Source organism: Rhinichthys klamathensis, unplaced genomic scaffold, assembly GCF_029890125.1.
Source record: "Rhinichthys klamathensis goyatoka isolate OS25496 unplaced genomic scaffold, OSU_Roscu_1.1 h1tg000309l_1, whole genome shotgun sequence".
Taxonomy (NCBI): domain Eukaryota; kingdom Metazoa; phylum Chordata; class Actinopteri; order Cypriniformes; family Leuciscidae; genus Rhinichthys; species Rhinichthys klamathensis.
Window position 1 is genome coordinate 1,318,734 of NW_026606827.1, and position 16,245 is coordinate 1,334,978.

The following is a 16,245-nucleotide window of genomic DNA, read 5'->3' on the forward strand; positions in this document are numbered from 1 at the left end:
GCTTCCTCAGGGGAGCTAAGAGGATGAACCCTCCGCGCCCCCCTTCGGTTCCTATCTGGGATCTTTCTATAGTTCTCGAAGCTATGAAAGCACCCCCGTTCGAACCGCTCGAGTCTGTGGACCTAAAATACCTCTCGCTCAAAACCGTTTTTCTGACGGCTCTGTCCTCAGTAAAACGCATGGGGGATCTTCACGCGCTCTCATCCAGCGCCGCGTGTCTCGAGTTTGGTCCGAATGATTCTGTTGTCATTCTCAAACCTAGACATGGCTATGTCCCGAAGGCGATTGGTACCCCGTTCAGGGCTCAGATTATTTCCCTATCGGCTCTGCCTTCATCCGATAGTGAGCGCGACGCCAATCTCCTCTGCCCGGTGCGGGCTCTGAGATTGTACACTACGCGCGCTGCCGCGTTCAGACGCGCTGAGCAGCTTTTCGTGTCGTTTGGGGGGCGCACCAAAGGTCTGGCCGCCTCTAAACAGACACTGTCTAGATGGATAGTGGACGCTATCGCCTCTGCTTACGCATCTAAATGCCTGCCCTGCCCTCTGGGCATCAGGGCGCACTCCACTAGAGGCATGGCCTCATCGTGGGCATGGTCCTGTGGAATTTCCATTCATGACATCTGTGTGGCCGCGGGATGGGCCTCCCCGTCCACTTTTGTCAGGTTTTACAACTTGGAAGTTCCCGCCTTGCAGGCAAAATTACTAGCTGTCTAAACGACCAGCTCCCTAAGAAGCTGCATTACTGGGAGTCCCTCACACAACCGGTTCGCCCCTTGTGCTCTCCTTAAATGCTTATACACTTCATGTGCCCGCTCTGCCGGCCTCTTACATGCTTATGTATACACTTCATGTGCCCGCTCTGCCGGCCTCATAATACATTCACTCCACGTTAAAAATCCCCCGGTATCACCCTGGGATTCATGAGTGGATTCATAGCGCGCACGGCGTTGACCAGGTGTTCCCGCAGCGTAAGCTAGCTTACGCAATACGAGAGAACCTCTCGTAAGAGAACGAATCGGTTACCTAACGTAACCTCGGTTCTCTCTAGAAGAGGGAACGAGTATTGCGTTCCCGGCCGTGCTTGCGCTACTAGCGTTTCGCTTCACGCTGAAATAAATCAACATATAAGCCTGGGAGAGACTGTTATATACACCATAGCCACGCCCATTCTGGCGGGCCATGACGCAATGAGCGCGCGGGCGCCTCTCATTGGAAGCGGGTTCAGCCCCGCTCTCCCATAGGCTTAAGCAGTTCTCTCTGAGCGAACCAATGAGCTGCTAGCTAGCCTGCTCTAGGTCTGCCGCAGAGGAACTGCGTTGTGTATGGATACAAATTATGAAATAATTTTTGGCTTCAATATCTCAGCAAAGATGAATCTTTCCCGCAGCGTAAGCTAGCTTACGCAATACTCGTTCCCTCTTCTAGAGAGAACCGAGGTTACGTTAGGTAACCGATTCGTTTTCTTGAGCATGAAATCATCAGCATAGTCAAATGATTTTTGAAGGATCATTTGACACTGAAGAAGACTGAAGAGTAATGCCTGCTGATAATTCAGCTTTGCCATCAAAGAAATAAAATACATTTTAAATATATTAAAACAGTTGTTTTCAATTGTACACAATATCACAATATTACTGAATGGTAGTGTATATATACGGTCATTGATAAGGGATGATATATTGATGGTAGCGAGGTTGTGATGAATATAGTTGGAACGTTCACCTTCTGTGTGTGTAGACTCTTATGAGGCGCGAAGCTCACCGAAACTTAAGCTATGGAACTATCCGAAATATAAGATCTCAGTCAGTTTTTGCGTTTCCTAGTAGCACATAAAATGCCCAGATAATCTCCAGAAGTGAAGCGATTGTTATCGCCTTAGTAAAGAGTGTTTAGTTGGGCTTAAGCAGAAGGTTGTGAGGCTCTTTTACGCTACACACAAGAAACCAGCTCACATGTGAAAAATCAAAGCAGCTAGAGAAACTGCTACTTTTCCTTTAGAAATGGAAAATATACATTTGTAATTTTTGTGGGAATTCTTAAGCACTTAATGATGACAAAAAGAGAGATAGAACAATATTAGAAGCATCAGTCTCAGTAAAATCTGCATGTTTTCCTATCTCACATCTAAGCCGATGGCATTCCAGATATTCCTTTCTTAACACAGATGACGAATGCAGTTAATATGAAAAAGGAACCAGATAGCTTTACCTACAGGCACAGTTTGTGTGTTTGTTTATGTATGTGCCGTTTGTGTAACTCACTCTGGCTTTGGCTGGAGTTGCCGCTCAAGCCTCCGGCCCAGGACCATCTCTGCTGCCGAATCTCAGCCCATGTCTTCTTACCAGACCTCTGGATGGCGGCCTCATATCGCTCCTGAAAAACCCCCCAAATCAATTCCAATATGAATATCACTTTAAAGTGTAAATTGCAGGTAAAATTTTTCACGAAGATAATGCAATGTGCTTACTAAACATAAAGATAAGAACCGCCCACAATTGTTTTTTATACCAAAATGCTGCATATAATATGAAAAGTTGGTACGTTTTACAGTGGTTTTAAAGCTGCAGTCCGCAGTTTTTCCTCTTTGTCGCCATCTCTGTTCGAAATCTGCAATTGCAGTTATTCGCGGAATTATTAACTCTACGTGAGTTGTACTTCAACACCCTTGACACGGGACAGCGCGGATGAACACAGTGTTTGAGGAGAGTGTGCGGCTGTCAGTCACCGCGCCGGTGTGGATGCATTCAGAATCACAGATAATTCTTTTTGGAAGTATGACCAACATAAGAATTTTCACCGGAAAATGTCATCTGAACTAGTAAGAAACATCCACCTTTGTTCTGGTTCTGACATTGCAGTAAATCGCACTGATTAAATCTAACAATTGCTTATAAGTTATCATATCACACAAAACCGTGCAAATTATACTTTGTTCTCAAATTGTTAATGTTAACAACGTAAGCAAGCATTGCGTGACTACATGTAATGTCCTTCCGATATTATCCTTGTTTTCGCATGGGTCCGGTTGCAGTCTCTTTTTTTCTCTTTTCTCTCTTTTTTGCAGCCACTCTGAAGTCCGAACGAAGTCTTTTGCATCTTATAACGGGTGAATCTCTAGTTGTCACTGGTGATTGTCATTTGAACCTTTCTGGATCCACCATCAAATTGATAAGTTTAATTATATCAAGTGCAGTGAGAAAAGGCTATAAATCTCCACCTACAACATCCTCACACACAATATAGCCTTCTAGCCGAGACTCCTCCTTTATGTGTACAGATGTGACGTAATGACGCAAAGACATGATCGAATCTCCCGCGGAAATCCACCAGTACCACTGGAATTAAAAACATTATTACAAGCTTACAGCTTTGAATCTAGCTAAGGCAAGCAGAGAGTTTTGAACACTGGCTGGTTATGTATTTTCTCAAATATGTATTTTGGATCATTTTTAACCCAAAAAAAGCTACGGACTGCAGCTTTAAGCACGCCCCCTCCCTTCCACTAGGCTGGGTGTGACGTCATAAAAGGGACTCCAAGCTTTTACTGTCTATGACTGGTCAATGCTCCAAGCCTAGAGTTACCGTTAGTCTAAACGGCAAGTAGGAGACCTAGCTAGCAAAAATGGTTAACTATTGTGTTTGTGCGGGATGTACGAATACATCAAAAACAGGGGAGAGGCTCCACAAATTCCCCAAGGACAAACGACTGATTCGTGCCTGTAAGTGTTAGCATACCCGAGCGAGCTAGATCTCGGGTATGCAAGCCCGACCCTACCCGAGCACGTTGTGTCCGAGCCCAGCCCGGCCCGACACATTAACTGTAATTATGAGCCCGATTTAAACCCGACCATTTTTTAATATGTGGGTCATTATTATAACTGACGTTCTCAACTACTTTCTATGTTACTTTCTCCCGCCCGCAACATTTATGTTTTGTCCCGCTCCCGCCCGCAAAAACACTTTTTTTCTGTACCTCCAAATACTTTCAAGTTTCAAACCACACTGTTATAACATAAAAACAAGCAGGCTAACTTACAGTCATGCATGGTTTGACTGTTTTAGTTGTTCTTGTTGCTTTTCTGCAACAGATGAATAAAAATGTATTACTTTTTAGGTTTTATTCATAGATATTTCTAGTTTGCGGGAGTCCCGTTTTATTCTCCCTCAACCCGAACACACAGAGTGAGTGCATTACCGCCCGCGCTCCCTCTTATGACGTCATCACCCAGTTACAGTAAAAAACATGCTACCTTTGAAGAAACCCCAATAAATGTTATTTTAACGCATTTTAAGACAGAAATTTTTAAATATATACATATTGAGCACTTTAATTGACACATTAATTGGTTGTGGTGGTTAACCTGCAATTTACACTTTAAAGGGTAACAGAAGTGCAGCAAACACTTTATATTGTACATTTATATATAATGGGCACTGGGAGGAACAGAGGAAACGGTATTGATCTTTCAAAGGGGAAATCTTAGAGCCCTGGTACAATGTGCTCCACTTTCACTAATAAATAACTCCTCTAGCATTACTCCCAGAAAACAATGCCTGTCGAGTTGGCAGAAACCTCACAAACTCTCTGAGTGTGTACAATAAGAGGATGTAATAGATTGTGTTATGTGGGTTTGCACTGACCACAACTGCTCTCTCACCTTGTTCTTCTCAAGTTTCTGTCTCTGTCTCTCCTCCAGCTCTGAGCGGCGTCTCTCTGCCTTCAGCCGCTGCTCTTCCAGCCTCCTCCTCCGCTCCTCCAGCTGCTGTTCCCGCACCTGCCGTGCCCGGTCCTCCTTCTCCAGCCACTGAGACTTTTTAGCAGCTACACAAGAGGGAGAGGAAGAATCTGTGAGCTACCAAAACCAAACCAGCATTCAAACACCCATCAATCACAATTTTCAACACATTCACAAATCCCAATGCAAGTTCATTTATTTAGACATTTGATCAAATGTAAAGGATTTGGCTATCAAAAAGAGTGCATAACCCTTAGGTCTATTTTACCATATTAAATTTAGAATGACAGAAGTGAGAAAAATGAAAAAATCTTTATTTTTGAGTGAACTCTCCCTTTAATATCATTCAAAAGTTTGGGGTCGGTAAGATTTTTGTAATGTTTTTGAAAGAAGATTTATGCTCAGCAAGGTTGCATTTTTTGATCAAATACAGTAAAAGCAGATAAAATTTAAAATAACTGCTTTCCATTTTAACAATTTTAAAATGCATTTCATTCCTGTGATGGCAAAGCTGAATTTTCAGCAGCCATAATTCAGTGTCACATGATCTTTCAGAAATAATTTTAATATGCTGATTTAGTGCTCAAGAAACATTTCATTATCAATGTTGAAAACAGTTGTGCTGCTTAATATTTTTGAGGAAACTGTGATAGTTTTTATTTTCGGGATTTTTTTTATGAATAGATTTTTTTGTAACTGCCTTTACTGTCACTTTTGATCAATTTAATGTATCCTTGTTTAATAAAACTATTCATTTCTTTAAAAAAAAATCTTACTGTCACCAAACTTTTGAATGGTAGTGTATTTAAATATCTTACTTCATATTTTGTGAAACTATTTCCACTGATCACTGTCCCAAATGATGTTTACAACATAAATTCTAACTAGTAAATCATTACAAAAACACCTTTATAACCTCTTTTTAAGCACATGTAGAAAACATTTTTTCATAGAAAGATTTTATTTCATATCATGCAATTACTTTTATAGAGATAAATCAAAATCTGCAGGTTGTGTGTCTTAAGGAAATAAAGTCAAAATATCCTATTGGGATTTGAATTAAAGAGGGTGGTTTGTGGCTTTAAAGCTTTTAACATTCATGAAATGCAACATCTTGTTCTTAAAGCTGCTGTAGGTAACTTTTGAAAAAATGTATTTGCTAAAACTGTCATTATGTCCTGACAGTAGAATATGAGACAGATAATCTGTGTAAAAATCAAGCTCCTCTGACTCCTCCTAGTGGTCCTATTGCCATTTGCAAGAAATACACGCTCCCGGTCAGAAACAACCAATCAGAGCCAGGATGAATGTCTTAGCAGTGTCAATCACGCTCGAGTACGCGCTGATCACACCCCTCTCTTGCACAGCGCGAGCGCCGGAGTGCGAGCCGTCGTTCAAACTCAAGATTGCCGGCGTGCTGCAGCTGTGCTTATGACGGAGAAACAACCTAAACTGCCAATTCTCGACTGACACCTGCTCATAAAACAAAGAGGTAAAAGGAAAAAGACTGATGACGATAAACAAGCGAAAAAGAAAGAATTACACAGAGCCCATTGACTCGGTGTCAAAACTCTAGCCGCAAAACATGTAGATAAAATGTCACGCACTCTGCTAAGCAACAATTGAAACCTGCTAATTCACTGGCTTGTCATGTTGCTGAAATAATGTACTAGCAAACCTTATCTAGCATTATATATCGCTAGAATAATTACTTACATACTGTAACGTTAGTTACCGTTATATTAACGTTATCTTACTAGCTATGTATAACTTATAGAAAGAGTGCAACGTTATAAAGTTACATGTAGGCTATTGCAAAATACATAATGATTTGAGGACCAAGTTTGTAGTCAAAGTATGGGCAGGCCATAGTCAATGTAAAGCATATTATTATAAAGCTGTTATCGGTGGCCCTGTTTACTAGCCTGCGCGTTCACGACAGGCTCCGCTGTGGAGGACGAGCTGTGGAGGGAGGGCTGTAGCGCAGCAGAGAGCAAGGGGGTGGGACCTGTAGGTTGTGCTTGTTCAAATTTTCAGGCAAGTCAACGTTTTCTCCAAACTCCCTACTGCAGCTTTAATTATGGTGTTTTGACAATGACGTCACTTCAAACAAACACGAGTGATGATGACGGGGTCATTAATATTTTACAAGCTCCACTCTGCTCCATTATGTAAAGAGATGTTAAATGCTAGCAAAATCAAGTTGTCTATTAACTGTCAGGTAAACTGTCAAATCAGAGTAAATACTAACCGCACAAGGCTTTTAGACTAAAGATGATAAAATAATTTACAGAATGAGGAATCATTACAGTCAGTGAAAAAAAAAAAAGTGTGAACGCAAGGCTTGACATGAAAAGACTCTCCGCTGAGAGCCTTCATCTCTAGTGAGGATGGAGGTTGAGCCTTTTTCTCTGAGCTCCACAGTTATAAAATAGTGATGGCCTGAGAGCGCCAGGTTGACACTCTTCATCAAACTTTCATAATCCTGCTGGCAGATAGAGGAGTTAGAAGACGACCCACAGTCTGAGAGAACACAGACACTATGTCCTACAATGAACATTTGACTCACTCAATGCAGCCCACACAAATATTACACACTTATGTGAAAGTCCATGGTGATAGCAGAAGAGCTGGATTGATGAGTCCGACTGACTACTGCCTAAAAAGTTAGGTTTAAATGACACGCATCGCACTCGTGCGGCTGGAATGTAGTAGGACGTGTGTTTATCATGATTACATTCATTACATTTATTCACAGTTCAGGCACAGCAGATGTGAAGACAGTAGCAGATGTTTTTCTGGGTCTGAATGGATCCTGCACTTTGTAATTATGGGAAACTTGTAAAACATGCTATGAAAACAAGATTCCAGAAAAACATATAAACTGAGAGGTGAGGTTTAGCGGTCAAAAAGCTCAAATTTGGTGCACCAATGAACTATAACTGACCCCAGTGCTAAACAACAAGAATGCTTGCTGTGTACATTAACCAAAATAGAGTGAGCTTATTGTCATACGTAAACAATAAAATATGACCTAAATGTCTCGAAAGATGCACTGAAAAATTGTGTCATGTTTATTTAGCATACATGTAAAGGATATGAACCCGAAAATAAACAAAAGATCCATGCATTTGAGATAACCTAAAAATCAAAGTGTTAATTAGTTCTTTTCCTTTAACTAATATACAGACAAGCCCCGTCACGTTCATCATTGTATGAAATTCACATTTGGACAATTGTAAAAGTAAAGTGTTAGGGTAAAATCAGGAAGATAGCTGACCCTGCTGGAAAAAAAACAAAAACAAAATGTATACTCCAATACTCCAAACTAAACATATGATGAAGCCACTGTGTGGTCCAATTCGAACCACCTAATGACCATAAATTTCCAATTTTGACCATCTATGTAGAAAGAGGTACTTAGAAGCTGGTTTAATTATCATTTTCCAGCAGGGGAGTGTGACAAACCTAGCCTGGCAGCTTTCACTCAGATTTAAGACACCCGACAACCTGTCACTAATTATGATTATGAGTGAGAGACGACGGAAATGGAAAGCAGCTCTACAAGAGAAGAAGTAACTGAAAGAGAAAGGGATGAAGAAGACCCAAAAGCACATCAGTCACCAACACCACCAGAGACGGGGGAGTGGCTTACCTTGAGTCTGGCTATGCTGTTCTGGGGAGGGAAAGTGAAAAAGAAGACAAAAACCTTCTGTCAATCATGCAAAGCAGAGCAGCACAGCAGTCTCAGCAGCCATGACAAGCACAGTGATATGACGGACAAACAAAACAGAGCATGCGAAATACTTATAATTCTCTGAAGAGGAGAAACTCTCACAGTGCTGGTTTAGTAAACGCACAGAAGCAGCAACACATTTAGAAGTTATTATTATCATAGTCCATAATTGCTAAAACTAGGAAAAAGGTTTATAATAATACTAGATAGGATCCTAGAAAATAGTCAGAAGAACTTGGTATAAGTAACCAAGCCAGAGCTGATTTAAAGAGAGTTCCTGACATGTATTTGAGTAAGTATGTAAATATAAAGTAATTTTATATTTAAATGAGCTATTACATATGTAGTTATATATACAAGCATACTATATAAAACATATATAACATATATATAAGTTAATATGAATTTCTATTAAGAAAAAAAAAATGAAAACAAAGGCATATAGAATGGAAAACAAGAAAAAAATGTGGGGGGAAATATAAATATGCACATGCTTGTTAGTCTCAAAAGCATGTGACATGTCAAATGTCACAGTGACAAATGTCAAACCTATAACTAATTAAAATCTATAAAAGCCATAGAACCTCTGCTAACATGTATTCTTTACAGTCATCCTTTGCTGTTGCACAAGCCTCAGGAGTTTGACCCATGAATGATATGAAGTGTTTTTTTGTGTGAACACATCTAGACCCCAGACAGCAGGGGGTGCTGTCTCCCTGTCTGCCTTGTGTTATCTTACCGAGATATTTGGCCCTCTCCTCCCTCCTCTCCTTCGCCTGTTTCAGTCTCTCATCCAACTTCATTCCATCTGAGAAAAGAGGCAGAATCAAATGTTCAGTTTTGGTGAAACATTCTGAAATTGCCACATTGTTGCTTGAAAAAAAATGTGAGGTTGTCATTCTACCCACTAAAGCTCTCCTGGACAGAGATAGAGAGAGATAGAGACAGTCAGACAGCAGGGTGCCGGGAATGAGAGAAGTTATTGTGTGCTAGAGGCCGTGTTCACATCTGCGGCGCTATAAAGCACTGGAAGCTGGCAGACACAGAGACTGGCAGCATTCACACGCTCCGACTGACAGCAGAAAGCTCTGAGGACTCGCAGTACAGATACAATCAACCCAACGCCACAAATTAACAATTTTTTTTACCTGGGCTAAAAAGACACCATGTCATGATGGCAAAAACACACACATACATACTGTATATACATATATATTATGTATGGGGTTGTCTTTGATCACAAACTGAGGTGGGATAAATGGACTGAAGCTGTGAACAAAAAAGGACAGCTAAGACTATACTTCTTTAGGAAGATGGTGTCATTCAGTGTCTCAGTTCTAAGAGTGTTTTACAATTCTTTTATTGAAAGTGTTTTTACATTTTGCATTACCTGTTGGTTTGGAAATGTCAGTGGAACAAAAGAGTTCGCTTAGGAAAGTATTAAATATGGCGAGTAAACTACTTGGTATCCCTCGAAAAGGTCTAGAACAAATTTATCAAACCAGATGCCTCAGTAAAGCTATGGAAATCAGGATCCTTCCTGTAAAATTCTTAAATGAAAGGTAAAGTTTTTTGTTGTTTTTTTAGTAGAGTTTACTGTGTGATGATGATTAAAAAAAATGTATTGGTGTTTTTCATGTTTTTATATTTTGTTGGTTCTTTTGTGTTAAAACAAGCAACAAAAATTAAGATGAGATAATATAGACAAGTAAGATAATAAAGTAATCAATCAATTATATATATACACACACTGTCAAATAGATTAATCGTGATTTGTCGATTTGAAAATAAAAGTTATTTATGTATGTATATATATATATATATATTTATTTATATGCGTGTGTGTGTGTGTGTGTGTGTGTGTGTGTGTTTGTGCACACACATAATGTATATATAAATATAATACATGTACATACTTATACATATATATACACTACCGTTCAAAAGTTTGGGGTCGGTACGATTTTAAATACTTTTAAAAGAATTCTCTTCTGCTAACCATGGCTGCGCTTATTTGATTAAAAATACAACAAAAATCAGTTATAGTATTAAATATTATTCCAGTGTAAATCAGCTGTTTTCTGTGTGAATATATAGTAAAGTGTAATTTATTCCTGTGATCAAAGCTGAATTTTCAGCATCACCAGTGTCAGTGTCTTCAGTGTCAAATGATCCTTCACAAATCAGTATAATATGAGGATTTGATGCTCAAGAAACATTTATTATTATTATCAATGTTGAAACAGTTGTTGGTCTGTCAGTTGTACAGTTTTTTTATTTATTTTTTAGGATTCTTTGATGAATAGGAAGTTCAAAAGAACAGCATTTGTTTGAAATAGAATCTTTTGTAACATTATAAATGTCTTTACTGTCCTTGATAAATAAAAGTATTGATTTCTTTCCTCCAAAAAATAAAAATAAAATTCTCACTGACCCCCAAACTTTTGAACGGTAGTGTATATATACACTCACCGGCCACTTTATTAGGTACCCCATGCTAGTAACGGGTTGGACCCCCTTTTGCCTTCAGAACTGCCTCAATTCTTCGTGGCATAGATTCAACAAGGTGCTGGAAGCATTCCTCAGGGAGTTTGGTCCATATTGACATGATGGCATCACACAGTTGCCGCAGATTTGTCGGCTGCACATCCATGATGCGAATCTCCCGTTCCACCACATCCCAAAGATGCTCTATTGGGTTGAGATCTGGTGACTGTGGAGGCCATTTTAGTACAGTGAACTCATTGTCATGTTCAAGAAACCAATTTGAAATGATTAGAGCTTTGTGACATGGTGGAAGTAGCCATCAGAGGATGGGTACATGGTGGCCATAAAGGGATGGACATGGTCAGAAACAATGCTCAGGTAGGCCGTGGCATTTAAACGATGCCCAATTGGCACTAAGGGGCCTAAAGTGTGCCAGGAAAACATCCCCCACACCATTACACCACCACCACCAGCCTGCACAGTGGTAACAAGGCATGATGGTTCCATGTTCTCATTCTGTTTACGCCAAATTCTGACTCTAACATCTGAATGTCTCAACAGAAATCGAGACTCATCAGACCAGGCAACATTTTTCCAGTCTTCAACTGTTCAATTTTGGTGAGCTCTTGCAAATTGTAGCCTCTTTTTCCTATTTGTAGTGGAGATGAGTGGTACCCGGTGGAGTCTTCTGCTGTTGTAGCCCATCCGCCTCAAGGTTGTGCGTGTTGTGGCTTCACAAATGCTTTGCTGCATACCTCGGTTGTAACGAGTGGTTATTTCAGTCACTGTTGCCCTTCTATCAGCTCGAACCAGTCTGGCCATTCTCCTCTGACCTCTGGCATCAACAAGGCATTTCCGCCCACAGAACTGCCGCTCACTGGATGTTTTTTCTTTTTCGGACCATTCTCTGTAAACCCTAGAGATGGTTGTGCGTGAAAATCCCAGTAGATTAGCAGTTTCTGAAATACTCAGACCAGCCCTTCTGGCACCAACAATCATGCCACGTTCAAAGTCACTCAAATCACCTTTCTTCCCCATACTGATGCTCGGTTTGAACTGCAGGAGATTGTCTTGACCATGTCTACATGCCTAAATGCACTGAGTTGCCACCATATGATTGGCTGCTTAGAAATTAAGTGTTAACGAGCAGTTGGACAGGTGAACCTAATAAAGTGGCCGGTGAGTGTATATATATACACATATTTTTATGTTACAATTGATTAAATCGTAATTAACCGATTTGACAGCACTATAAAGATAATTAGAGCTATATTTTGTATAATTACCCAACATTTAATATCATTATATTTATCACTTGCAAAATTATATCACAAATATTCCATACAATAATTGTCATTTAGCTTACATCTGCTTCATAGATTTTTTTCTACACGTTCTGATCATGTCCACCTGATTTATTACGCAACACATTAAGACTTAAGACTACTACACAGTCACAGTTTCCTATTGTTACGCCTTCCACAGCACCTGTAGTGCAGAACAAAACAAAGAAAACAGCTTTGTCCTAATTAAACATTCAAACTAGTTCACTCAGAGTTCATCATTCATCAGCACTCCAATTTAAAACCTCAGAACTGACCGCATGTAATCTTGTGTTGGCGTCTTATGACCCACAAAGTCTAGTAAAACTTTTATCTGATGAACCAAAAACTCATTAATAATGATCATAAGACACCAGCAGTGTTCCTCTTCATGACTTGTGCTCCACTTTGAGTATTTATAGAGCACAGAAAGCGCAGAGTCTTGTGGGCCCTTACGAGCAGCCCATGTTCCCATTGATGAGTCACCGGGCAGAGACAGAAAAAGCAGAAGACTGACCCAGAAAGGGACTCCAGAGGGTCTGAGGCAGCGGAGTGGTGCATAATCACTGACCTTACCATCTCCTGAAGCGCTAAAAAAAAAAACAATCTGGATAAGCCAAAATTATTTTTACCATGGTTGGAAAGCTGTATTGACCAATTCAAGACCCTTACTATCCATTTGAAATGGCATTAAATAAATATAAAAATCAAAGTACAAACAGCAATTACAAAGGCTTTTCATTCTCTCAATAAAACCGCTGAAAGCAACTGACAATATTCTCTCTGCTCCCTTCGAACGGTGGTGACGTCTAATGGTTATGGATCCTGGCACTAACAGCATCATATCCTACAGTAAGAAATAGATATGGATGTAAATATGCAAACAATAAATGAACGGCCAGCAGCGCTCATTACAAGTGGCTCTTAAGTATAATTAATTATTTGGCCTAGTTAATCTATTACTTGTTCCAGAGCAAATTGATTTGGCTAAGGGCAAAGTTAAGTTTCATAACTTTATATTTTTATTTAAATGAATCATGTACTTTAACTAGTGCTGCTTTTGTACTTTTGAATGAACTGTTTGTAACTATTTCCTATTGTACAAACTTCTTATTCTTTTATAATGGGTTAATATTCTTTATTTAAATATTTTTTAATAAATAATATTTTATATAAATAACATGCTGTATTTGGTATTGAGAAAGAGATTGGGATTTCAACTTCAGTGATTTTTGATTATTGATTGATTATTGCGCCATTAGATGGCAGCAAAGACAGTCTTTATGAGTAAGTAAGTAGCAAAGACTTTTATATTGAAAGGGACTGAAACAAGGTTGTTGTTTTTACTCTAAACAACACATTATAAGACGCAACTTACAAATGCATTGACTAGCGCTGTCATAGGGAAATCCCCTTAACTGTTAAAAGGACAAAGACGTGGACATTCAAACTGATTTTGTAATTATGAATATAAGATTCACCTAAAGAATATCAATCTCTCTCTCATAATACAATAAGCTTCAATGAAGCGCGACTCAACGTTCATTTAGTTACTAGTTCTAAAGTGACGCTTTAGAATTCGTCTCAGAGACTCAACTGTCAACTTGAGATTTGAATTTGTGGCGGAAGGACGTAGTTCTGCACAAAAGAGGGTTTTAAAGACATTTTGTTGTTGTTTCTTATTTATTTACACACTTGTGCCATCAAACTGTTGTATAAACACAATATCACACTCTTAGCATTGCGATATGGCTGCATATCATCATGGCCGTGATTGACAGTACTCGTGTGATTTTGCTCATATAAAATTGCAAAGTAAAATGAAAAAACAAGCCTGAGAAAAATAACTTACTATTTGCCGATTCATCACCTTAAGACAAAGGCGCAGTTATGCTTCTAATTTACTAGGGGTGTGTAAGCCTTCAAAACTATGAATCTAATGGTAATCATAAATGGGAGGGAGCAAAGCATAATACTTCCTATGGTATTTCTAAATTGAGTTATTTTTTTAATGCTGCCAGTGCCAGCTATACTTTAAAATCTTCCCCAAACTTTTACTATGTTAATTTAAGTTGCATTTACCAGACAACCAGAATTAAGGTGAACTGCAAATGGCTAGGTGAGAGAAAAAAAAAAGATATATGATTCAGCAAAGAGCATACAGTATGAGTCAATGTCTGATCTTCAGCTCTTCCCTTCCTTCAGGTCTCCTAATGTTCTTTCACATAACAAATGTATTATGAGTGAGGCAGCAGCAGCAGCCCAGGATCAATAGATGAACATATTCTGTGGAACAGAGTGTTCGGTTTTACAAGAAGTTCAGCTCGACCGCTGCTTGACAGCAGTAATATATTTTATGATGGGATAAGCTGAACTGTGCACAACCGGTGGTATGAAGAAGTCTAATAACATAAACCCGTCTGAGGCTAAATGATGACAAAACTTGACTTGTCAAGAAATCATCAGTCAATTAAAGGTAAAAATCTGAGTTAAAATTAAAAGCTAAAATTAACTTCATCAGTCAATTAAAGGTAAAAATCTGAGTTAAAATTAAAAGCTAAAATTAACTATCAGTTTATTGAATAATCATTAATACCGCAAAACACTATTAATGACAAATGAAGTAAACAAACTGAATAAATGCAGTGTTTCCCATACATTCATTAATTTGTGGCGGCCCGCCACAATAGCAACGCTGACCGCCACGGATTGATTTTCAAATTTTTAACTATTTAATATGGGTAAATAGTATTTTATTGTAGAGCTGCGCGCAGCTAGCTTGCTCCCTCCCTCTCTCTCACTCTCACACACACAAACTGACAACGGAGGCGCGCGCGCGAATATCCCCTCCTCCTCCTCGAGCACGATCTGCATCAAAACATGAGCATGCGTAGGAGGATGGTGCTTATTCCCCAGCGAAGAAGATTCCAGAAATCAATCCGGACCCGGAGTTGAAAGGTTAGTATACGCACAACATAACTCTGAGAAGTTAGTCTATGTTAAACGCTGTCGCGTTTCCATTACAGATTTTTTCTAAATATCGATAAAAAAACTATTGCGAAATGACGGCGCGACTAAAACGTCCTTTTTTTCCTCTCGCGATCAGTCATTCCAAAAATCATGGCAACGGACGTTGGTAGGTTTATTTCACAGCCACCGCACTAGACATTATTATCATTAGCCTATTAATGTAAAGAGACGTAGGCCGCGTGTTACCCAAGCATTAATGACAAGGAAAGACCCTTATACTGTGAGCGGCACATATGAGGTGTTTTCTCACTCATTTCTGCTCCGAGCTCTTGATTGTGGCATTTCTTTAAGGTTTAGAATCCAGTATTCCTGTAATTATTTTGTCTTTTATGAATTTAATAAAGAACTCTGTCTCGTATTCTGTCCAAACACACTGCGCTTTCTAAGTCAGGTGACTGTAAATGCGCAAAAACTGTTTCCATTGCAGTTTTGCAAAAAAAAAAAAAATCCGAATTGCCTGAAAAACCACCTCACGCGAGCGTAAAACCTTTTTTGTGATAAATGGGAGTTTTTGCGAAATTCAATCAAATTATACATTTTATTTATTTTAGTGCATTTTGTGGGAATTTTTGTTGTTGTTGCTTTGTCCTTAGGTGAAAACAGACCTCCGAAACCAGCTTCAAGGAGATCACCTGGCTGCCTGCTTGAGGATCTCCATCAATGGACCCTGTCCTGAGGCCTTCCCATATGATAGGGCATTGGAATATTTTTTCAGAAAGTCCCGTAAAATTAAATGTGCAAACAAAGGGTGCAAAATTTGCAACAAGAAGTCTGTGGAGCAGTCATAGAAAGATACGTGTCAATAAAAATATATGATATATTTAACCCTTTTGTTGTGCCTTAATTAACCCCCCCTACCACCCCCCACACCAACCCACCCCGACCCACCCGAAAAAAACCAACCCGCCCCACCCGACACCCCACCACCGCAA

At 39.5% G+C, this 16,245-nt stretch overlaps 1 protein-coding gene across 5 annotated transcripts in view; it reads right to left on the reverse strand.

The window, feature by feature from the left end:
- The window catches only part of map7d1a (MAP7 domain containing 1a), a 61,943-nt gene that overhangs the window by 20,261 nt on the left and 25,437 nt on the right, over window positions 1-16,245 (reverse strand). For 3 of the 5 annotated variants that reach the window (XM_056270828.1, XM_056270826.1, XM_056270830.1), the window contains exons 3-6: window positions 9,214-9,282; window positions 8,394-8,414; window positions 4,661-4,824; window positions 2,264-2,375 (exon numbers count right to left, since the gene is read on the reverse strand). In XM_056270828.1, the coding sequence (XP_056126803.1) occupies window positions 2,264-2,375; window positions 4,661-4,824; window positions 8,394-8,414; window positions 9,214-9,282 (366 nt within the window). The remainder of the gene's footprint in view (window positions 1-2,263; window positions 2,376-4,660; window positions 4,825-8,393; window positions 8,415-9,213; window positions 9,283-16,245) is intronic. The other 2 variants (XM_056270829.1, XM_056270831.1) reach the window with 1 other exon arrangement.